At 36.4% G+C, this 24,469-nt stretch overlaps 1 protein-coding gene across 2 annotated transcripts in view; it reads right to left on the reverse strand.

Moving 5' to 3' along the window:
• MCCC2 (methylcrotonyl-CoA carboxylase subunit 2) overlaps positions 1-24,469 on the reverse strand; it is a 39,817-nt gene that overhangs the window by 666 nt on the left and 14,682 nt on the right. For both annotated transcript variants that reach the window (XM_066181513.1, XM_066181514.1), the window contains 10 exons: positions 22,095-22,208; positions 15,627-15,691; positions 14,592-14,691; positions 13,562-13,657; positions 12,292-12,364; positions 12,017-12,093; positions 9,907-9,973; positions 9,431-9,587; positions 8,527-8,641; positions 7,176-7,261 (listed from right to left, as the gene is read on the reverse strand). In XM_066181513.1, the coding sequence (XP_066037610.1) occupies positions 7,176-7,261; positions 8,527-8,641; positions 9,431-9,587; positions 9,907-9,973; positions 12,017-12,093; positions 12,292-12,364; positions 13,562-13,657; positions 14,592-14,691; positions 15,627-15,691; positions 22,095-22,208 (950 nt within the window). The remainder of the gene's footprint in view (positions 1-7,175; positions 7,262-8,526; positions 8,642-9,430; positions 9,588-9,906; positions 9,974-12,016; positions 12,094-12,291; positions 12,365-13,561; positions 13,658-14,591; positions 14,692-15,626; positions 15,692-22,094; positions 22,209-24,469) is intronic.

Raw genomic sequence — 24,469 nt, forward strand, 5'->3', positions numbered from 1 at the left:
AAGAATGTCAAACCTACATATTTTAAACAGATTCTTCATACTTAATCATTTACTTCAAGAAAACAAGCCCTCTTTGCTTGTTAATGTTCATGTGGAGAATGACCATCTGTCAATGACCTATTTAATTCTATTAAGAATTCTTGCACTTTAAGGATTATGTCACATCATTATTCACACTATTCAGGTTAATGCAACTGCCAGATGAGAATGATACAAGTGTTTATTCTTTCATCATTAAAAAGCCAGAATAAATTTCAAGTATTTTCAGAATTTCTGTGGTGGGTTGGCATTTGTTGGACTCCAGGTGCCCAGGAGGCTGCTCTATCTCTCCCCCTTCCCAGCTGGACAGAGAAGAGAAAATAAGATGAAAAACAATAGGTTGACACAGGATAGTTTACTAAGCTAAGGTGAAATTTTGCATGTGCACAAAAAGAAAAAAAAAGTCAACAACCTAATTCTCTACTTCCCATCAACAAGCAATGTTCAGTCACTTCCCGGGAAGCACGGCTTCAGTATGTAGGCATTTGCTTGGGAAAGCAAACACTGTAAATAACCAATGTTTCACCTTCCTCCTCCTTTCCTTAGTTTTTGGAACTGAGCTGATGTCACAGGCTATGGAATATCCCTTTGCTTAATCTGTGACAGCAGGCCTAGTTGTGTCCTCTCCCAGGTTCTTGCCCACCCCAGAATACTGATGGGGGAAAAATGTTGGAGAGAGTGGCTGGTGCTGTGCCAGCACTGCTCAGCAAGGCACTGCTCAGCCACGGCACTGCTGTGCTGTCAACACCTTTCCAGGTACTAATGCAAAGCACAGCACCATGAGGGCTCGTGTGAGAAAATGAACTCCACCTCAGCAAGACCCAATATAATTTCTTTCATTTATTTTACCATTAAGTTCATTTCTAAACAACTGGAAGATACCATCCTTCTTAACCCAGGCCTGATGGCAATTAAATTATAAATGAACAATTGTCAAATTCCCAAGTCCACAAAATTGTCAACACTTGCAAATAGTCTCTTTGATATTATCCAAAATTTAAGGTCTTAGTGGCATCAGTTCTCAATGAGAGCTCCATCCTACCTAAATTCAAATCCATGTTGAAATTCCCAGCAGGCCATGAAACTATCCTGTAAATATTGCTATCTCCCCAGCAAGGTATTTAAACAACACACCACACTGCTCATTGTGGTATGTTAACACATACCTTTTTCAGCATCTGCAGAACACATACGCAGTATCTTTGGTTAGGAGAAGGATGTTTCTTCATCCCACCTTTCCCTAAAAAGACTTACTTTGCATTCTTTGTGAACTTACTTCTGTGTTGGCTAATGCTTAATTCTTTGCGGAAAATTTAAAAATACAAGAAACAGTCACGAATAGGGAGCTAAGGCTGACTTTACCAAGAGAAGACACAGCCTTTCCATTCTAACTGAAGTTCCATCTGCAAATTTTATATTGTTTGGAGATAAATTTAGCAAAATCTCGTAGACAGGAAACAAGATATTTTGCACTCCTCTTTCAATCCTAAATGAACCAACCTCACCTCCAAGACGACTACAAACTGTACATAAATACATGCTGATAAACTCAAGGCAGCAGCAGACACCTGAGTGTTTTCTATATTTGCTTTATTTTGCCATTTTCTGTGAAAGTAATATTGATTATATCAGATAAACATAGTAAGAGACTGACAATATATGCTTTTATTTTACAAGGTGTATCTATCCTATGATGCACAAAATGGAAGTGCAGTTGAAGACACCTTTAACAAGACCAGGCACACGGGTTCAGACTCAGCTCTAGGAGCATGTTTTCAAACTATTAAACAGAGAAGAAAAAGGATACCCAGCTCAAAAAGAATACTCTACTACAAGAAGATCTTATCATGGTGCAGCTTCCCAAGCAGGAGACTGTTAAACTAAATAGGGCACAAGAGCAAAACTGAAGTACAGAAGAAGAAAGGGTTTGGAGAAGGGAAGACTTTGCTGCTAATTGGGCAAAATCAGGCTCCTTCTTTTTTGGAGTAAAGACCAAATTTTGATTTAAGAAGTCTTGCACCACAGTAATTGTGGCAGTCACTGACCTGGCTGACAGGTCCTAACAAGCAGAGAACGAATTCTGGAAAAATGACAGAATCATAGAAAGGTTTGGGTTGGAAGGGACCTTAAAGATCATCTAGTTCTAATCCCCCCATCATGGGCAAGGACACCTTCCACCAGACCAGGTTGCTCAGAGCCCCATCCAACCTGGCATTGAACACTTCCAGGGATGGGGCAGAGGAATGCTCCTCTGGGAAATCTGTTCCAGTGCCTCACCACCCTCGCAGTAAAGAATTTCCTCAAATGGAAAAAGGAGAAAAACTTATGGCATGGCAAAACACCCCCCACCCCCCCACCCCCACCCCCGCTAGAAACCTGATATACAATTGTAAGAAAACTGCAGCTCTAAAACCCAAGCACTGGAATATTCTAACAGCCACACTTGTCCCTGCATGAAGTGGTACTAATTGCAAGTTCTGTTTCAGATGACACAAGAGCTGTCTGTGTCATAACTTGGATTAAGTGCATGGTCAAAACTCCTGCTGTCTGACTCCTGTGAGTATCTTCCTTCCTAACTGTATCTTTAAATTTTAAGTAGTAACTAAATTTTTAGTAACTAAATTTTAAGTAGCATCTCATTAAAATATTTGGGCTTATTTGGGCAATACTCCAATGGAAAGACTCAGAGGAAGTGCTTTTTACTATAGAAAAGCAAAAGTAATTGGAAGCCTTTTTTTCTTCAACATAGCCTAAGAGAAGTGTAACTTGGTTTTACAAAGACTTGTTTAAGAGATGTTTGAATTTTCTTGATTTTTCTCAAGACAATGGTTATAATTCTTGATAATTTAGCATGAATGAATGGCCAAGACAGTATTTTCTATACTTTTGACTTCACAGAGTGTGCATTACCGAAGTTTAATGCACACGCTTTTTTTTTGCTTCAACTTGCATCTGTATTTTGATTTAGTTATGATGAACATATCAGATTAATCTGCCACAAGAATGGAGAAGATCCTCCTTAATAGTGAAAATAAAAGTAGTTTTGTGAGGTCAAATCAATCAAAACCTTCTGCTTTCTTAAGACTGTGAAAAAACCCCCAACTTTATGAACAATCTCGAATATAGTAATTTCTATTTTTAAGCAAATTTGGTTTTTTTGACTGCTACAGGTTTGTTTGCTCTGGATATAAACATTTTTTTCCCAATAAATACCTGCAATTAACTTTCTTATTTATGAAAAACACTGAAACAGAATGAGGGAATTCATAATACTTAAAATGTTCAACCTATCTGTTCAGGGCCTGGAAAGGGCAGGGATGAACTGACCCCAAACAAATCACCAACTTATTAGCAGTATCTTGCAAGCTGCAACTTCATAGTGATGAATGCTGTAATAAATATCAAAACTTTGGGCTGGGGTTTTTTTTTCTTCTTTTTGTAACAACGCAATTGATTTATATTGACAACCAGAGAGATTTTATGTTGCCTGGAAGTCAAGTTGCTTTCATACCATCACCCCTGGCTTCTGCTTCTCTTTGTTTAAAGAAAACTGCATTCTCTCCAGGGATATTACATTAATAATTGAACTATCTATTAAAACCCCATTGCAGGAACATGAGTCACACCACACTCATAAAATACCAGTAACTGAGATAGTGTGAGTAGAAGAAATGAAGTTGCCTAAAGCAAAATGCTTGTGTGATTTGTTAAGATGCAAACCACTGAAATCTTTTAAGAAACCTGTGAGCAGATTAATATAACTCATTAAAAAGGGTGCTGCCTAATGACTGCCATTAATTAAGACTGCTCATTGTGAAAGGTTCTAATCAAAAAATTGGTTAAAGTCTGATTAGAAAATACAACTACAAGGAACAGTATTGACATCCTGTACATAAAGCAAGTTATCACTTATAAGCAAAATGACACAAACAAAATAAACAGGGATATTTTCTTGTCTTTTAAGATCGTTAGGGCATTTTCCTTCTCTCTCCTTATTACTGCTAAAACCTTGATTCAAAGCCTAATGAAGTCAAGTGGAAGGGTCACATCAATCTCGATGGCTATTAAGGGTGAGGCAGACATTAGGCAGGAGGACAGCATGAGGGGGAGCCTCCAAACCAGCTGCACGCAAACAGCAATATGGACAACAATCTTTGTGCCCTTCTATTGGTTTGTTCTCTCAGAAATGCAAAGCTGTTTGCTAGTTTCCTTGCTGACCTTTTTGGTGGAGGGATCTTACAAAACCAAGGCTGTCTGGATTCAGTTTCAGTTACAGTACCCTGACATTTGGTTGATAACCAGCTGGGTTTTTACTATGCTTGGAGCCCAACAGGAATGGGTTGCAAAAGGGACAGGTTAGTCCTCCCTGAATTACAGCAAATGCTTGCTAATAAGCAGCTGCTGATGTTGGCTGAGGAAAGGGTTGTCTACAAGGTGGAAGGTGAGTGGTACATCGTTCCTCCTGAGTACACTTGCTGCAAAGACTGTAATCCACTTCATCTCACTGTTTCTGCTTGGACAGCCTACTCCACAGTAATGAAAACTTCTGAACTACTGATCTGAGATCTTGCTTAGAAACTAGTAAATGCAAAGCATGAAAGGGCAGGAAACATGAGTATATCCAGTGAAATACCCAATTAATTCCACAAGAGAGCAATTAAAAGCTCCCAGACAATGCAGACTGCACCTACTTGAACTGAAAAGCAAGAGAAACCAGCCAGGACTGCTTCGACCTGGGCCACTCACACACTGTCATCAAAAGCACTCCTTTGTGAAAAGAGGCATTTCACCTTCATTGCTTATAGCCAGATAAGCCTCAGTGGGATTTCAGCTCTGACATTTGACTTCAGCTGGGCTTATTATCTTGAGTGCAGCATCACATGAACCCAACCACATGCAATCCAGACCCACGCTAGTTCTCAGCCAACTCACATCTGTGTTAGTCACATTTCCTTTCCAAGAGGAAACAGTAAGAAGTGCATAACTACCTTGCTTTTTCAAATAAATGACACATCACCTAACACTAAATGCACTTTCTAATGCCTTGGCTGGGCAAATTAAAGCTATTTGCTGGGGCGACTAGTAGATTTGCAACTGAACTTCACAACATAGCCAGATAATCTGAAAACATAAACTGGTTAAAGTTGCTCAATAGAGAGCACAAAGCTGATATTAAACAAGTTTCATGTCTTAAAATCAGACATTATCAAAGATTTTAAATGTGGTATTTTTTAATGCTGGTCTTAAATTTACATGTAAAACTGCTTTCTTACAGGTTAGTAACTTATTGTTGTAAATACTGACAATCATCTGTTGGTTTTGGGGAGAGGGTAACTTTTTATACTGCGAATATATATAATATATTGAATGTTAAATAAATCATGAGTAAAAGAGTCTGTTTCCAGTGAACATATTAAAAAAAGCAAATGTAAAAAAAAAATCACATTATTCATGTTCTCTAGGGTAGGGATTAATTTTAAATACAGACAGTTTGACTCATTTTTTGAATGTTATAAGTGGAATACCCGTTTCCTTAAAATCCCGTTATAAAAAATGATAATACATATTTTTTTCATTTTTCCTTCTTGCCATAGAGCACAAGGTCAGCTGTTAAAAACTCTTGTGCTATTTCTTTTACTACCCATTAAGATCAAGCTTGATGAAGGTATTCATTTGATGAAACATTAAAACTAATGCTGATTTCCCTGGTATAAATATCTCAGTTAAGCATATTCCACTATCCCTACAGAAAGATGTAAAAGTTAAAAGTAGTTTTGTATCTTACTTCTGATCATGAAGAAGGAGCTCTTCCCAGGTTACCTGTCCCTGCTCCACAGTGTGTACATTTCCTTCTTAATCCTCAGTTTGAGGAGAAAATCCTTGTTCAGCCATGCCAGTTTCCAGCCTGCCATGATCAATTTCCTATGCACAGGAATAAAGAGCTCTTGTGCTCTAGGAAAAGTGCATTTAAAGAATTGCCATCCCTAATCAGCTCCTCTGTTCTGAAGGAATTTCCCAGGTGATCTCATCCACTTTAAACACCTGAAAGTTCACTCTCCCAAATTTTAGGGTCCACAGTTTCTCTTTGCCACCCTGCATTCCTCGAGATCCTGAACTCAGTCATAGTGTGTCCCCTACAGCTCCAGCTGCTTCCAACCATCATCACCTCTTTAATGAGCCTCTCTGCACAGGTAAGCACCAGGCCCTGGAATGCCTCACCTCTGGCTGGTTTGTCTGATACCTGGGCCAGGAAGTTCTCTACTCCAGGAGTCTCCTGGGTTGTTCACTGCCAGCTGTGCTGCTTTCACAGCTGACATCTGAGTCACTGAAATATGCTACCCTCTACCATCATTAGCAGCTGAGAGCCTGTGGAAAACTAGCTTTTGGATACCACAAGCAGAAATTTATGCAGGAACTTTAGCACTGACAGAATGAAACTAATGCAGAATAACCATCAAAGGCCAAGAAAGCCCCCAAGCTACTTCCCAGATGTATCAGGATCACTTCAGGATGCCACCTTGTTTCTCTAGCCTAACTAGTTCCCAGTCATTTACTAATATTCCATCCGCTTGAGCACAAAATGCTGCAAAGGACTTCTCAGCAAACATGAGTATATGCTGCACCCATCAGCTAAAGACCTACACCATCATTGCTATCATCCAATACAATTACCTACCATGACCATGACCTGAAATTTACCAGTGGCTTCATGTCTTCTTGAAATTGCTCCCTCGTTTTCCACTGGCCTCTTCCAGGACCCCACTAAAATGAATTCCTCCTAATACACATGCAGCCACTCATTATATTGTTCAACAGGCTTTAGAAAGGTGACCAGACACTACATGGGAGAGAATGATATAAAACTTATCCAGAATGAAACACATAACATAGAAACTCCATGCCACCATACAATTTCTTACTGAACCAGCGAAGTAATTGCTGCAAGTGCGTGCTGTCCTCTGAAACAGTTCGTGGTACCAGGTCCCAGAGATAAGACAGACAAGACATTGGTTTGAATGCACACAAACAACAACCTTTGCTTCAGATTGCTCTGTTCTGCTGTTCTTTAATACCAAAAGTTAGATGTCAAGTCTCATGATTACAATTAAGTTTTAGAATAGTTATTTGTATGTTACCTTGCACTGGAGTAATAAGGGTTTCCTTCCTCCTCGAACCTCCTAATGATTGGTTCTTTCAAAGCTGCTTCATCTGCCTCAGACAACTAAAAAACCACATAAAATAGTCTTTAATATTTTCTTCCCCAATGACAGAGCTTAATAGGCAGCATCAACCTGAAGAAAATGCCTAAATTATCTGCCCAAAGTTTTTTTACTCTTTTAGCATACGATTTGCAATTCTGGATGTTTGACAATGAAATCAAAATAGCACTTTCCAAATCAAGTGGGTGGAAAAAGGAGAATAAACACATACTTAACTGAATGTAAGAGTAATTGGTGACTAGCACTTGAAAAATTACTGAAGCTAGTGTATTGGAAAAAAATATTGCGTTGCCTGTGGCAAGATTTTTTTATAAAATAAGTCTGTGCTATTCTAGCACTGGGTTTCTCTATGATCTAGACTGGTCACAGTAATTCAGAAAACTTCCAAGTTTCTAACACATTTGACTGACATTTAACCACTACTAATTATTTTTCTTGAACTTCTTTCTGGGTGTCATAGATTTGGGAAATTAAGACAGACAGAGACAAGGGGGATTCTATCCACAGAAAGAACAAGTCAAGCTTTGAAAAGTAATGACAGTGAGATAACATGTTCTTACTGCGTCACTATTCTGATTAACTATTCACGATAAATATGAACAAGTTTAAGACATCACAATAAAACCACTTCTTATGGGATGAAGGCAGCAGTATAACCATAAACCTTGCAATTTAAAAAACCCAACTCAGCAGTAAAGAGTGTGCAGGAAACTATAAAATAAAATTATAAGATTTAATAAAGTATGTTTACTATACAAACAATATACCTCTAATTTTCAATTAAAATGTTGACATGAGAAAAAACTTTTCCAAACCTCTCTAGACTTCTGCTATTACAAGCTTCATAATTCTCAACCAGTGAATCATTTGGAGATCAACTTTCTCTAAAACTGCTACCTTCCTAATAACTGGAAAGACACTTCATCCTGACATATTCCTCTTCATACTCCCAAAACAAGGAGGATTCCTGGTTGCTCATCTTGGATAGAACTAATAATTTGGTGCATAAAGTACAAAAATACAATGGTACATTAAATACTCCTCTTTTTAAGAAAAGATAAGAAATGTTAGGAATAATCTTCACATTACAAAGAAGTAAGCAATAACATTGCACAAATGCTTCATGTTTCTGAGTGCACTAGGTGGCATTCGGTAGGTTCACTGTTGTCGCACTCCCTTCCACCCTTTCCTAGCTCACAAAGTGACCAACTCCAGTGAAAGAATAACTGATAATGACTTCACTAGAAATGAAAGAAGAAAGATATACCTGTTTTCCCTCCCTTGCTTTTTGGTCCTTAGCTATTGTAGCTAGAACAGTTGCAGCTTGTTCCCCTCCCATCACCGATATGCGAGCATTTGGCCACATATATAGAAATCTTGGACTGAAAAAATATATATTAAACATTAAGGTCACATTTGTCACATTGTCACATTTCCTAGTGAAGAACTAATTCTCATTCAACTAAGAATACATTTTTATGCATGATAATTTTAAAATGTATCATTTTTTTTAAAAGGTACAGTAACATACTTCAGTGCATGCAGCATTACGTTTGAAAATGTAAAAATTCTGTTTATTTCCATTATTCAAACACCTTTTTAAAAAAATTTTTCTTTCTTGAGTCTCTTCAGCTCACATTTCTAACCCACAGGGACTTTTTTCCTAAACATCCCAAATAACTTCATTAATATCAGGAACCCTGAAAAATTAAATGTAAAAATCACACAACACACGTCCAAAGGGTCAACAAAAAAATCTTCAGGGGTTATACAAACCTTACTCATAAAAACAGGCTGATTGAAGTGAATAAGGAGTTTTTACACAAGCTGATATACTCTTCCTATGAATGCCTATGAATGCTTATGATTGTTTAAGACTTAACAATTTTTCCATCAAGAACTGAAATGGGAGAAAAGGATGTGAGCAGGTTTACTGTTAGAAGGTCTCCCCTGTCACCTAATTCAAGGTGAATCATGAGCCTTATCAGTCTCCACAAATTTCAGGCTATTATTTACTTATGAATATATTCATTAAGAACTCTTTTCTTTTCCAAACAGCACAACTTCTTCAGGAGTCCAGATGATTTTTCAGAATGCTACTTCAAGGTTATGCTTTCTTAAATTGTTTCTATCTGCTGCTCTATTATTTCGTAATCTGAAGCAACACTTACCTATATGCTCTTCCACACATCCCATAGTTTCCAGCTCCATAAGAGCCACCAATAATGACGGTTATTTTAGGCACATTGGCACAAGCTACAGCAGTTACCATCTTGGCACCATCTTTTGCTATCCCTCCAGCCTCATATTCCCTGCCAACCATGAAACCTAAAGAAGTACAACATAAACAGAAACCTAAAGAAATACAACAAAAACAGAAACCTAAAGAAACACAACATGAACAAAAGGCTCACCAGCTTTATATTATAATACCGTGCCATATGTCATACTACGTGCTTCACATGCAGAAAGAACTGAGAAGCAAATCATAAGGCAAGGCTTTCACCAGCTGGTCACAGGCTGATTTCCAAACAGGCTGGAGATGTAGGTACTACAAAGCACACAAGAGGCTGTCTACAACACAGCATCAACAGCTAACAGCAAAGTCTATAACAAACTGAAACCTCAAAAACCTAATCTTACTCACCTGTAATATTCTGCAAAAACACAATGGGAATATTTCTCTGGCAACACAACTGGATGAAATGTGTACCCTGTAGAGAGGAAAAAAAGAAAGGAGTGAGCCATTAAAAGCTGGACAAGTGCTATCACTACCAGCATTCTGAAATCTGTGCTAAATCATTCCACTGAAGTACACCACTTGACTTCAGTATTTCCATTAGGAAGTGCTACACTACTTCTCCTTCACCCTAAGTTAACTGCAAAACATGCATTCACTGTAGTAAAAGTAAGAGATTTCCAAAAATGTGTGAGACCATAGGTAAAACAGAAATAATATCCTTAAAAAGCATTACTACTGATACTGAAATCAAGTCAACTGCCGTGACTCAGCCAAGATGCAGTTAAACCACGGACAGCGCCAGTGTGGCATAGGACATCAAGTTTGCTAAGACTCTGTCAGAGAAATCAAGATGGTCAGAAAAACCTATCTCCCCATTTTCTGTACAAAAGAAAAGTATTCTCTAAAACCAGGAAAGGCCCATACACATTACTTACTCATGGCCCAGCCAATTGCTGTAACATTTTCTCCCTTTCCTGAAGTCAGGTGCCCTCTCCTTTTTACTAGCAAAAGACCAATTTCCTAGCAAAGGTACAAATAGTAGATTGCAACCCTCTATTTCAACTAATCTAAATCAATAAAGTTCCTCGGCCTATTTATTCACTTGCTGGTAAAAGAACAAAAAGGCGTTATGAAGCACAACACTGAGAAAACATCTAACCTCTTCAGGATATAAAAACTGCAAAAGTTACAAAGAGAAAAAAAAGAGAAAAATTATTAAATATAATTGTCTTCAGAGAAACACATGAATAGCATAGTGGTGATTATAAGAAAAATGTAAAACAACTCATTACAAAAATGCAAGGAAAAAAAAGGAATATTGCTAAGGTATGTTGCTTATAAAACCAGTATCATGTACAAAGGTTTCTCTAGAAGCGAATTTCCTTTTACACTTTAACAGTACTGATTTGCCAGTAAAAGCCAGAAAATGAAGATTCCTTACTTTTTTTCCATTGTTAAGAAAAAAAGCTGTAGGACTAAATTGTTAGAAAAATAATGAAAGTATTAGAAATACTGAAACAGTTATTTTCTACCTGGAAATAAGTGTTAAAAACAAATGTCAGATGAAAAAAATGTCATTTACTGCAGTGCTCCAAGTTGGAAGTATTCCTTCACCACATGAAACTCAATTTTGTGTATTATTTTATAGCAGCAATAAATCCAGTAAAATTACTTTCTCCACCTCTCTCATCACTTCTTCCTTTATCTGTATACTCTCAATACCAATTTCCTCACTGTTAGCTCAAGAAGCCTGTTAGAACAAAACTAGCATATATAACTGCTGTTACAAAAAATTCAATTGACAGTTGTTTCTTGAGAAAATAAAAAACTAAAGCAAGCAACACAGACCAAGGCAAATACTTCACAATATCCTGATACCCTTTATCACCATCCTTCCCTGAAGTCCAAACTGTAGAGCACTGTTAACTGTAATAAAATCACAATGTTCCTTCACACACAGCCTTTTATTCACAAAACAGATAATTTAGCTCACAGATTTTGAGAGACTGCATAGGTATTCACTCATTATTCTAAGCCAGGAGATGCTGCAGAAAATTAAAAATCTGGTAAACCAATGAACTGAGTACTGCAATCCAGGTTTTAGATTTTCCAGTTACTGCAAAAACAATTATGTGATTCTCTATAGTTCTTAATGGTTTAGAGGTTAGAAATACCCAGCAGGGTATTTAATGTAATCAGAATGGACTTGTCTTGCAACAGATTTAAGTTTCATGATATACAATTTCAACTATGCTGTATTAACACAAATCCAAACACTGTTCTGCTGTTGGCCTATCTTCTTCACACCAGAAAAATCTATCAAACAGTGTTTCTAAAATATGGTCAGGTTTTTTTTACAGCTCATTAACAGCTTACACCTGTTTCACATTTACATGTGAAAAGCGCGGGGACAGCTCTCTTTCATTATTTAAAAAAGTTCCTCATCTCAAGAGCAGGTTGTCCACCAGGAGTTTTGTTTTAGAATGGCAAAGAAGTTAATAATCTATCTACTTACCTTTTTTGCTGACTCTGAGAAAAGAACTCCATTGTTTCCAATAATTCCTACTGGGTAACCAAAAATTCTTGCAAATCCTAAAGGAGAGAGATTAATTTGTAAATTTCCACACGTCTTTATTTTTCCACAGTACATAAAGGTAACACTTTCTCCCAGTAACAGAAACTGCTTTCTTCTGAAGATAAACATCATTAAAAATATCAGTGGGTGAGCCAGAATAAACCCAATTATAAAACCAGTGGGAACTTATACAGAATAATTATATTTCTACTTACCTGTAACTAAAGTATCCCCATACAAGGCTTTGAATTCATCAAATTTACTTCCATCTACAATTCTAGCGATGACCTTAAGAAAAAATGGAAAAATAACATTAAATTCCTAATCTTTCAAGGTTTTTAATTTGTTTAGAAAAGAAGGCCATGAGAACACATAACTTAAAACCTTTCTGTTTACAGAACATTGAGCAGCCCACCATATAAACAGTTTGGATGGCAGGCAAAGCCCATTTAGTTTTTAATGTGTGATTCATCTACATGTTTGTAAACAATGGAATTTAAAGATTAAGGATGTTCCAACCAAATAGCTAAATTACACAGAACAACATTTTCCTCATTAGTTGAATTTCAAAGAAAAACCTCTGCTTATATTAATCAGTAGCCTCTCATTTGTGAAGAAAAACACATATACGCTCACAAGTCACTTTCTTAAGAGATATGATTATTTTTAGGCTTGCTTGAGTTTGTGACATACAAAAACAATGAAGATCTGATTTGAGGTTTCTCTGTGATGCAAAGGAGCCATTTCTTATAAATACAGATCCACTACTAGCAAGACATTTGCCAGAAGACATTTATTGCAACTTTAGAAGAACATAAATCCGAACTACTCCAACTTCTGAGACTGAAGTATGAAACTCAGCGAAACTGTTAATCTCTTTCTCCCCTTAATGCAAAGCAAATCCTAGTAATTTCTGCCAAATATTTTTAAGACAGGTACATATTAGGACTTTTCCTAAAATACATACATGGTTAGTAGTGGAAAATGTTCCAAAACTTGAGATTTGTGCAAAGTATGAGAAAGCATGTTGGCTCAGACGAAGGTTCCAAGGCAGATAATTATACCACACCTACAGTAGAGTACAATAGTCTTCGTATGCAGTTGGGAGAAGGCTCAGTTTTTTGGTGTATTTATACTCCATAAATATTTAAACAAATTCATCTTTCACAGGACTGACAGAAAAAGAAAGCCATCATATCCCTGGGCAAGTCTATAGAATGCTTTGCCAATGAGTTGTTCCCATTTCTGTCAGCTTTTTCAGAATGTTACCAATCTCTCATCCTTGCTAATACTTCTGAAAAGTATAACCAAAAACTATTATATTTTCAACAGGTCACTGCTATCACAATGGGTCTGTTGGACAAAGCAATGAAGAAGTACCCAAATCAGGTATTATCAATAATGACAATATAAAGAGTGATTTCCTGCACAAAAATTTGTGCAGGTATATATGGGCATATATGGATCTTGCATTAATACTCGTACCTCTTTGACATCAAAATTTCTTTTTAGCTGGTCACCAACTATTCCATATATTTCATCAGCTGGAAATAAAGGCTCTTCTGATGGTTCTACAGTCACCTATAGCAATTTAACAAAACAATTTAAATAAAAAAGGAATCATCAGCTCACATTATGACTTAAAAATTCAAACAACAAATAAATTTTTCAATTTGAGCACAGACTTCTCTTCACCAACAACATCAAGACACCTGTACTGGCTTGGCATCATTTTGCATAAAGGTCAAGTTTCCTAAACTGAAGGTTGATAACAGTTTGTCACCTACTGTTACGTTTTTCCTACTCCTGCATGTATCTCCACATGTGCTCCACTTCCTCCATGTTATTAAAAAATTAGGTATGCCCTCCTATTTGCTTACTTTCCCTCCATGCCCTCTAAGGCAGGCAGCACTCTGAAAAACGGGTGAAGATTTTGTCACACAGCTAAATACAACATCTTGCCGTCCTTGAGCTTCCATTCACCCTCTCATATCTCCTACTAAAATAAAATAAGGCAATTCCACACCCATATGCTAGCCATCCTATTTACTACAAGGAATTCCTAAATCAATACAATTAATTGCCAAGAATTAGGTCTATCCTCTCAGTTTTCAACTCCTTAACAATCCCAGAAAATGTCTATTCAAAAAGATGCTTTAGAAGGGAGCTAATTTTAAGTCCATGGAAACGATCATGTGGGTTTAAAATGAAATTAAGTAATTTGTAAGACTTGATTAATCTAAAAGTGCAATTCTGTGACTCTGAAGCACTCTTCTAGTTGCTTCACTCTTGCATTTAATCCCAGTAGTTTTACTGGGAATAATACAGCAGGAATGTAATTGCAGAACTGAAGCATCAGAGAAATCTTTAAGGACAAGAACTATAACTTACATTTTCAAATCAGAAAAGTCAGAGACAAAAACATGTGTTCTGTGAAAGAAGTGTTATATCAATCAGGCAGAGAAAAGCATTCCTAATTTCACCAATGCAGTGTTTTCAGACTCCATACACTCACATCTACTTTCTTCTGGAGATTCAAACTTCTCACAGCTTTCCTTGCCAGATGAAGTGCATGATTGTCATCCAAAGCATAATGATCTGTTACACCAGATTTTCTGTATATATACAACAACAGCAAGATGAATACTTTGGGGAAAAAATCAACATAAATCAGGCAATGAAAACTTGAAATTTTAAAGCTTCTAAGACCTTAAAAATACAGATGCAACAATTCAGCTCTCTGTGTTCTATTATGAAATTACTTTAAAAATAAAACCCATGCCTGACCTTTTCTTCAAAACAGCACGTTCAAATTATCAGACACGAAATAAAATAGCAACTGCAGGAAATAAAAAAATATAAATGACTATATAAAATATAAAAAGCATTGTTCATATGCAGCAAAAATTAATTTCAATTATAAAGAAAAACATGTTTGCAAAAATGGCATGAACTGCCCTTTAAAATAATTCTTTATTCACTTAAAATTGAAGTGACAAATAAGCATTTATTATACAGCAATACAAAACTTACTGTGCAGTAATGCCTAATTTTGTTTATTATTAATTGCAGAACTTGAAAGTGCACATATTTTTTGGGTATGATAAGAAGTATTTTTTTTACAAAAAGCACAGGCTATTTTGATGTTGCTTGTGGTGAATTCTATGTGGCAGTAAGAAAGATACAACCTACAAAATGTATTATATTTCTCAATATATATTATTCTGTTAACACTCAGTATTAAAGTCCTCCATATATTGCATGATACTGCGGTAAACTAGACATGTGAGTATTTTAGAGCAGTAAATGAAGGAAACAATGCTAACTAGAGCTACACAATGTAACTGTGAGATTCTAACAATAAAACAATCAGACAGCACCAGACAACAACACCGAAATAATTTTCAAAAGGTAAACACGTCTTAAGAAAGATCTAAAACCAAAACAAAACAAAAGAAGAGAAGGGCAGGGGAAGGGGAAAGGGAAAGGGAAGGGGAAAGACAAGCCTAAAATATGGAAGAAATTAACTCTGGGAAAGTATTTCTTATACCTGCAGTGAAGATCTGCCCCTCCAAGATCTTCTGCTGATACCTGTTCACCTGTTGCTGCTTTAACCTGACAAAAGGAAAATGAGCTTCACAGTTGACACTTGTCTTGCATTAATATTTATACTATCTTATGCACAGTAATGACAGAAATCTTTGCAAAATGCTTCTTCATTGATCATATTTCCCTGTTTCCCTCAGAGCATCAGAATATGACAACACAGAATCTTGTAAAAATTACTTTCTTTCTCTGACTTTGCATGATTATCCTAGTGTTAATATGTAGGTTTTTTCACCAAGATACTCCCCACTCCTCTTCTTACTGATATGTTCATCATTTGTGTGCATACATTTACACATCCTTCAGATTCATAAACATGCTTTTTCACAAAAATTTTCTCAGCACTTACATGAAATTTCAAATGTGGTATTTCCATGCATTGCTTCAAGCAGACAATACCCAGCTGAAACCTAGGATTTTTCAATTTTGCTTTCTCTACATGAACACTTCTGTGAATTTCAACTCACTCATTTAAATATTAACCACAGAACAACCACTAGAGGTTTTTATTTTCTAAACATTTCAGTAAATACACAACAATTTAGTAATAATAATTTTCCTTAAAAGAGCCTATCAGTGGCATGTAAGTGCTTGGATCAAGTACGATGTCTCCATAAAAGTACCTGGACTGCACAATCCAAAGCCTAGATCTGTGTAATCTTAGACCTGAAAGGGTAATTTACGAGTGAACAGTCTCCTTCTTAGAAAAAAGCAGTATCATTTACTATTGGAGTAAAAAAAAAAACCCAGAAGACTTCTTGAGGCATCTCTACTCTACAGTAAGTGCTTTGAAGAGGATTCCTTGAAAGCTGGAGAAACCATTATTCATCACCCAGAGAGAGTATAGAGGCAAAGTACAAGCAAGGGAAGGGAAAAACATCACCATTTCCAAAACAGATTTCAGTCTCCAAGTTTCATATTTAAAAACGAAGCACACTAATTATATAAATATATATATACACACAGAGAGACATATATATATATATAAAACATAAAAATATGAAAAAATATATTCTCACACACATGCACTTCCAAACTGTCAAGTTTGAAATTTAGGTGTAGGTATTGCTCCTACAGTGGATTTTGGTTTGAAATTTGAATTACCCATGATATACGAAGGTGTGGCATACTAATTAATGGAACGTCTGTGTCAGAGACATAATTAACCTGAGTCTTCACTAAACAGTGAACATAAGAAAATACTTGTAAGGGAAGTGAGGAAGATATCTTTGCTGGAAGGGTTATGTAGCACTGGAACAGCCTGTCCAGGGCAGTGGTTGAGACACCATCCCTGGAGGTTATTTAAATGCCTACAGATGTGGCATTTAAGGGTTCAATGCACAGTTTAGTGGTGCATTTGGCAGTGCAAGGTTAATGGCCAGACTCAGTGACCTTTAGGGTGTATTATAAGTGACTCTACCATTTGACTATATTATTTGATTCTATTCTATGTTTCTATCAAATAATTACATACATCTGTCATGCAACCAGTTATAACATACTATTAACTACTGCAGAACTTGGCACAAAGCTGAATAGCGCAATGATTTCCATTGGCATTGAAATCCAGAGACTCATTTTAAAATATTTTACAAAATCAGCTTTTTTATTGTTCCACAGAGTTGAAGTTTTCCTTCTTCAAATTACAGTTTTGGAGCTGTGGACTCTGTCTGCCACCATGTGAGATTGCAAAGTTTAACTCCCCTGCTCAAAGCAGGGTCAACCAGAGAAGGTTGCTAATGACCACATAATTACCCTGAGAGATTTATTACCATGATTTATTATCATGAGAGAATTACCCAAGAATGCAGACTCCACAAACTCTCTGGACAACCTGGCTTGGCATGACCATTCTTGCAGCCAATGTTTTCTAATGACTAAACAGAACTTTCTGTACTTACCAGTTTGTGCCTGGCAGCCTCTTGACCTATCACAGGGTACCAATAAGACACCTGGCTCTATCATCTTTACTCCCCCTTTCAAGGTATGGATAGGTTTGCCATAAGACACGTTTTCACCAGATTGAAAAGTCTCATCTCTCTCACACCCTCCTTATTTTACAGATGCTCCACTCCCTCACCTTCATGGAATTTCATTGGCTCACTCAGGCTTATTCTGGAGTGCCCAGAACTGCACCCTGCAGCCCAAATGTGTCTTATTCTGTTAAGAGGAGGTGAGAACGAGTATTTGCTCCATCACCTTTCCAGATACAGCAGTAGAAAAGAGCATTCTACAAAATGCAGTTTTAAGTAACAGTTAAAGTTACTTAGAGTTAGTTGAAGTAACCTTTAAGTTCATTAAATTCTAACAGATTGCAATTAAGAGCCTCAACAAGATATGTGGGTATTTTCTAAGAAACACCTGTTCAAGCTACTTCAGCAAGAAATTATTGAAAGAAATAAACATAAACTTTAGCTATAATATGCATTTTCTACAATAGATGAGGCCAATATGTAGGAAAGTCTCCAGTACATAAATACACATGAATTTGAAAAACTTGTTCCCTCTTTTTACCTTTTTTTCACCTCTGAGCACAGAAAGTAGCAAATTTTCTCTCATGAAGGAAGAATCAGAAGTTTCTGGAACAACAGCCTAGAGGTGCACATGACATCCTGAACTAGCAGGCAGTACTGCCGAAGATGAGGATACAGATACTCCACTTAAGAAAACACAGAATGGCCCTGAATATTACTGTTACTGTGACACTTACCCTCTTCTATCGAGATCTGTTTACGAAGTCATTACTCCTCACCTTTCCAAAAAAGGAGGCCAAGAAATCTTCCATTTTAGATGGTAGACTGTACCTACAATTCATATTTTTTGATCATACACATCTCAAGTCTAATAATAAGTAACACCAGGGATTTTTATTTTTTCACTTCCTCAGGATGTTTTGTTTTAGGCAGGTAAGCAATAAGGTCCAATCCAATCTTCTTCATATAGGAAAGACGTTTTGGGGAACAGAGTTTACTCAATAACAGCTACAATATCTGCTACAGCATGGAACAGGAGTTTCTAGGAGAGTCTGAAGTAGTTTTGACACTTGGAAGAAGGCAAGTAGGATATTTTCAGTGAGAATTTGAAAAACTCTACAGAACAGAAAGGCTGACAGGTGGAGATAATAAAGTTGGATCTATACGCACAACGATAAGGATCATTACATCTGCAGGTTGCTAAGAAACAAATTAAATTGGAGGATAGTTGTGAAATCTTCCTCTGAAAACAGGAAAAGATTCTAAAACTTTCCAATTTCACACCACCCTTGCAGTCACTGACTTGCCTAGTCAAGCCCCTCCCTTGAGGTGACTTGGGTCACCTTTGTCCTTGTCTACCCTGGCAAAAGTCTCACATGCTATGTGTCAGTACACGTATGATGTAAATTGCCTTGTGATGTTAAATGATAAGCATTCCCAGAGAACAAGCATCTGGTTCTATTTTTTTCACCTTCCAAGCCAGCTTTCTGAGTCATACTGGGTATTAGAACTCTTGCTGAAAACCTTTTGAGAAGGTTTGTACTTTGACAGCTCAGGTGTTCCTGCAATCAGGGCAGTTATTCTCAGTTATAGTAACAAACCCACCAACACTATTTGTGATAAATATGTATAATTAGTGCTGACAAAATTGAAACAGTAATCAGTATTTTAAAACAGTAGTTAAAATGTAACTTTTTCAGGAAGGAGAGGGAGGGGAAGTTCCCCCCCCCTTCTCCAGCAGATGTTCTGTAGAAAGTGAAAGACAGGAGGAAACTAAGATAAGAAGAGCTAAAATTGTCTGGGAGACAGGGAAAACCTGGGGAAACTCCAGGAAAGTGTTAATAATATGAGATTTATTGCCTGGGAGACAGGACATTTGGGGGAACTCCAGGAAAACTGCTAATTATATGAAATTTATGGCCTTAATGTACAAAACTGGTATTTACTGACATAATATAGGCTTAATACGTATGTGTAAACAAAGGGGTTATTGGAAGGACATGGAGGAAGACAATGAGCCTTACTCCCTATGACTCCTGAAGATGCGGAGACGCCCTAAAAGGGGATGGTGGAGTATGCACAGTAAAGGAGGAAATGGGTGGTGATGAGGGCGGTGATGGAGATCTTATGAATCGAAAATGGGAGGGGAGGTGACACACAGTATAAAAAGGTTAATTTAGGAACATCTTAGTTATATGGCGGACAGCAGATCAAGTCCTGCATCATACCCCGTGGTATGTATCCCACCGCGGTCCATTTCCGTATGTATTATTTTTAGAACAAATATATTATTTACTATTAACAAATCATTGTAACTTTTAAGTTCCTCAAATTAAAATTGCCGCTATATTTCATTTTGTTCAGTTTTTTTTTTTTTTTTTGATTGGAAATTAGGCAGCACACACATCTGTAACACTCTGATGTACAAAGTTCATGTCTTTCATCACACTAGTTTTCTTATCTCAAAGGAAAGATATACAAAGCACATGTTACTCACTCAACTAATATTATTCTCAAACAGTATCTTCATTCATGTTTATTCAACAAGAAACTCCAAATATCTAATTTACAGTGATAAATTTATAGAGAATTACTCTAATTCTGGGGAGGATTTGTCTGTGTTTACCTATGAATAAGTGGAAAAACACTAATACAAGATAAAAAGGAACAGAAACCTAGACAGGACATTTGAAACAATCACTGTCAAGAAAATTCTAACAAAAAAATCCTAATGAGCAGTAAATAAATTACCATTACATTACATAGTTGTTATTCATTACTTCATCTTCTTTTCCTGATTGCTTTGTTCTTCTTATCAACTTGGAAAGCCTCCAACAAAATAATAAATTTCTTCAAACTAAATGCCTTTTTTTATTAGGGTAGACAACAAAGTATCCTTTTACTTCCAGGTGTGTGTCCCATGCCTCTGCTTTCTATATGCCAGTTAAATTCTGAATTTATTTAGGATGTACAAATTCAAGACCTTTTTTCTATTTTTCTTCTTTTTTTTTAACTGCACAAGAATTTAAAAGCCATTTATACACTGAACTTTGAAAGAGATATATATGCCAAATCTACTTTTATCAACAAGATGACACAATGGGGAAAAATCCACTCTAAAGGAAAATAATGCAATACAAAAATATGCTGTGGAAATGAAAGCAAAGCTATAAAAGTAAACACTAAATCATATTAAAGGATGAGTCCTTCATACTTTTAATGAGAGTAACACAATCATGCCTTAGGAACTAGTCAACAAATAAATCTGCCAGTGGCTGTTTTCCCATAGTTTAATGGGACACGCCACATTTTCCCAGTACTTTAAGTGTTGAAGGAAGTGACTTCCAAGAGACTTTGCCTCCTCTGTTACTAGAGAAATCAATGAAGCAGTATGTTCATTAACAATGCCTAACAAAGAAATTTCTCCATTTCGGCATGCTCAATTTGGAAGGACTCTTGAGAGACATTTGATTTACATTTGGCTTTGTCACAGGAAGCACACCTTAAAGTTCCCAAAAGACTGTAATCAAAACAGAGCCACTCTGCTGCCTCAGACCAATTTGAACAATAAATTTGACAAATATTTGACTATGTCAGAAAAGCAAGTTTATCAAGCCACGTTTCATAGAGACTTGAATAGTTGTGATGAATGATGCTCTGTTAGTTCTAGCACTAACATTTAATACTAAAAATTCTTTTTATTTCATAAAGCTTGTGTTAAGTAGAATAATCTTTGTCAGGAAAAGACCAACATTATTGTATTATTATTTGTATTGGTATAGAACTGAGCCTACACTAGGACACACAGTTATTTCTAAAATAATACACCACATTCAAGCATTCCTTTTGTTGTGCCAAGCTACTGTAAGTTTAAAGCTCTCTTATACTGCAGTGCTTTGCAGTCACAAATCCCACTATGAGTTCCACAATAAAGCAAGGTTTAATTCACAGGACTTCTGCAGGTCAGGTCAGAAGAAAGAAAGGTCAAACTCCATTGTAAGTGTGCCTCCTCTGTCAGTAAAGTGACATAAAAACACAGCAGATCAGTCCTGTTTCAGAAGTTCTTTTATCTTTGATCTTGACTTTGAGATAAAATACACATGGTTGTGATTTTTTTCAAATTTTGCATCAAACCTAGAGAGTAGATAACTGAATATAGAGTTGGTTCTTACAATCTAAATTGTGCACAGTAATTTAAAAGCAGTACTATGAAAACACCTTGACACTGATTTATACATATACACCTCTAATGAACAGAAGAGATTTGATTTAGGATAGGAACACTCAGATATACTTAAAAATACAAACTAATCTACAGAGCATCTAGAAATATAAAACCAAGAAATGTCTCAATTGTTTAAGGTGTACAATTATCAAAGCCTGATTTGGGGAAAGGGGGAGGAGAGGGGCCATGTCACTAGAAACTGCTGTATCCTTACCAATGGTGGCCCTCCCAGGAATATTGTTCCCTGTTTGCCAACAATAATACTTTCATCAGCCATTGCAGGTACGTATGCTCCTCCTGCTGTACAGGATCCCATGACTACTGCTATCTATCAGGAAAACAAAAAGAACAAGTTAATGAACTATCCAAACCCTTAAAAATAGCAAAGAGACAAGCTATTATGTATTTTAATACATAATAGATACCTTTTATTAATGTCATCGGACAGCACTGCAAGACAATTTTTGTCTAATAGAGCAAACTTCTTATGTTTTAGCATTTCTTTAAAAAAGAAGGAATCTTCCATTTTCAACAGTCTTTTGAACTATGATCTTCAGACTACCCTGCTGGAAAACTCATACATGAAGTTCCATGAGCTACACATGTGATATGTTTGAAGACATACTCTAACATGGAATTTGGTTTTACTGATGAACAGTAAAGGCTAAAAACCTAGGTTTCTCCTGGTATTTATGCTTAAGTCAGGGCTTCAGTTACTGCTTATTGGCATAATTGCACGAGTGTTAACATCCTTTGAAGGAAATTTCTCCCTTCTCCTAGTATGCTACTTCAGGTCTTCAATAGATCAACTAATTAATTCTGCCCTTTTGAGAAGTGTTGAGCATCTCATTATAAGCTTCAACATGAATAATCTCTGCTTCATCCTTTTGCCTAATTTTGAGATGAACACCTACCCAGTGAACATTTTCTACCACTAATATCTTGGTGATACTTGTATAAAACTGACTTGACCCCAGATATGATGAATACAGTAACCGTAGATAATGGATAGATCATGGAAGTGAAGTTTCTCAATTTCTCCTTCACAGGTGCATCTTCAAAGACCCTTTCAAGACACTTGCAGAGCAGAAGAAAAGGAACATTCATACGAAAAAGACAAACACTTTATTTCACAACCGCACATATGCACACAAACAGCCCCTAAAAATCTGCGGAAAACAACATTTTTTTATGTTAAGTTTGTTTCAAGGTATTTCTAAGGTGACATCAATTAGTGTTCTCTGTTACATGATAATTTAGAAGAAGAAAACAGCACACAGAAAAACAAAACTTCCAAATCACATTATGCATATCTAAAGCAGGACTACATGAACTATGTCAATCTGCTATCATCAAAGCAAACAGCAAACAGTTTTCAGGATCTTAAACTACACTCAGAGTCACATGATTGATCTGCAGTATTCTCTTGTGCATTTAATAAGTAACTCCTGGCAAATTAAAAAATAACATAAGCCTCTAGAAATGGGAGAAACTTGGTGTAAGTAAGTTTATTTCTTTTTTCCCTCCAGAATTTGTGATTTTTTTTCCTATTCTTAATTTCACCATGCTCATACTGAAAAAAAATGTGCCTGCATTTAAACTACAACTCAGGTGTTAATTTTTTTTAACATAAAAACTGGAATATGTATCTACTGGAAAAATAAAATCTACTCGTCAAATTCACAAAAAATGCTCTACATCCTGACCTAAGTTTTTAAATTGCTGCAAAGAAATTCTTGATGTGTTCAAAAAAAGTCAACAGTCCTGAGTGCACATAGACTATTTCTTACCCACTGATCCATCCCCCATCATATCCATGCAGCATATTAGGGTGAGAGAGCTCAGGAAGCAGCTAATGAAGAGCTAACCACAGCTTTCTGATTCACATCCATATAGGCAACAAGGTAATTTAAGATGTAGTGGGTGAATAATAAATTAGTCACAGGTAAAAGTGGAAGGGGAAATTAAAAGCACTATCAGCAACTAGAAAATAAAAAAGGGGGGAAAACAGCAATCACTTTAAAGGGCCAAATTGAGAAGAGCTAATGAACTGATGAGCAGACCTTCAAGCAGGCCACAGCATAGAACATCAGGTAGCAAACTAACAATATCCAGACTCCCATCTCAGAAGAATTGACCAGTGTGGAGATCAGAAAGAGAACAATTTCCTAATTCCATTTTCTAAAGAAACATGTTCTCGGACAGGGAATATGGTTCTAGCTACCACAATCTGCTAGCACAGGACCAATAACAGATTTACAATGTTAACAGTGCCTCTTTGAAATATAACAAAGCACAGATACATCTCCCCCAAAAATTGCACCCTTATTACATCCTTTAAATAAAGGAAGTGATTCAGTAAAACGTTTTTCCCAGTCTTCCATAAATATTTAAAGAAAGATAAACACTCATCAATGTCATACTTGGAAAACTTAACTTTCATCAGTGTCATAACAAACAGAAATGTGTTTTATTAAAAGACAAATCTTTCTTATATTTAGGTTTTATTGTATATGAATACAATTACTCCTAATACAACACCATATGGTTACTGAAAGAAAAATTCAACTTTTTAATGCAACTTTACGA

Source organism: Chamaea fasciata, unplaced genomic scaffold (assembly GCF_029207755.1).
Source record: "Chamaea fasciata isolate MVZ Bird 193981 ecotype frontalis unplaced genomic scaffold, bChaFas1.0.hap1 SCAF_4, whole genome shotgun sequence".
Lineage (NCBI taxonomy): Eukaryota > Metazoa > Chordata > Aves > Passeriformes > Sylviidae > Chamaea > Chamaea fasciata.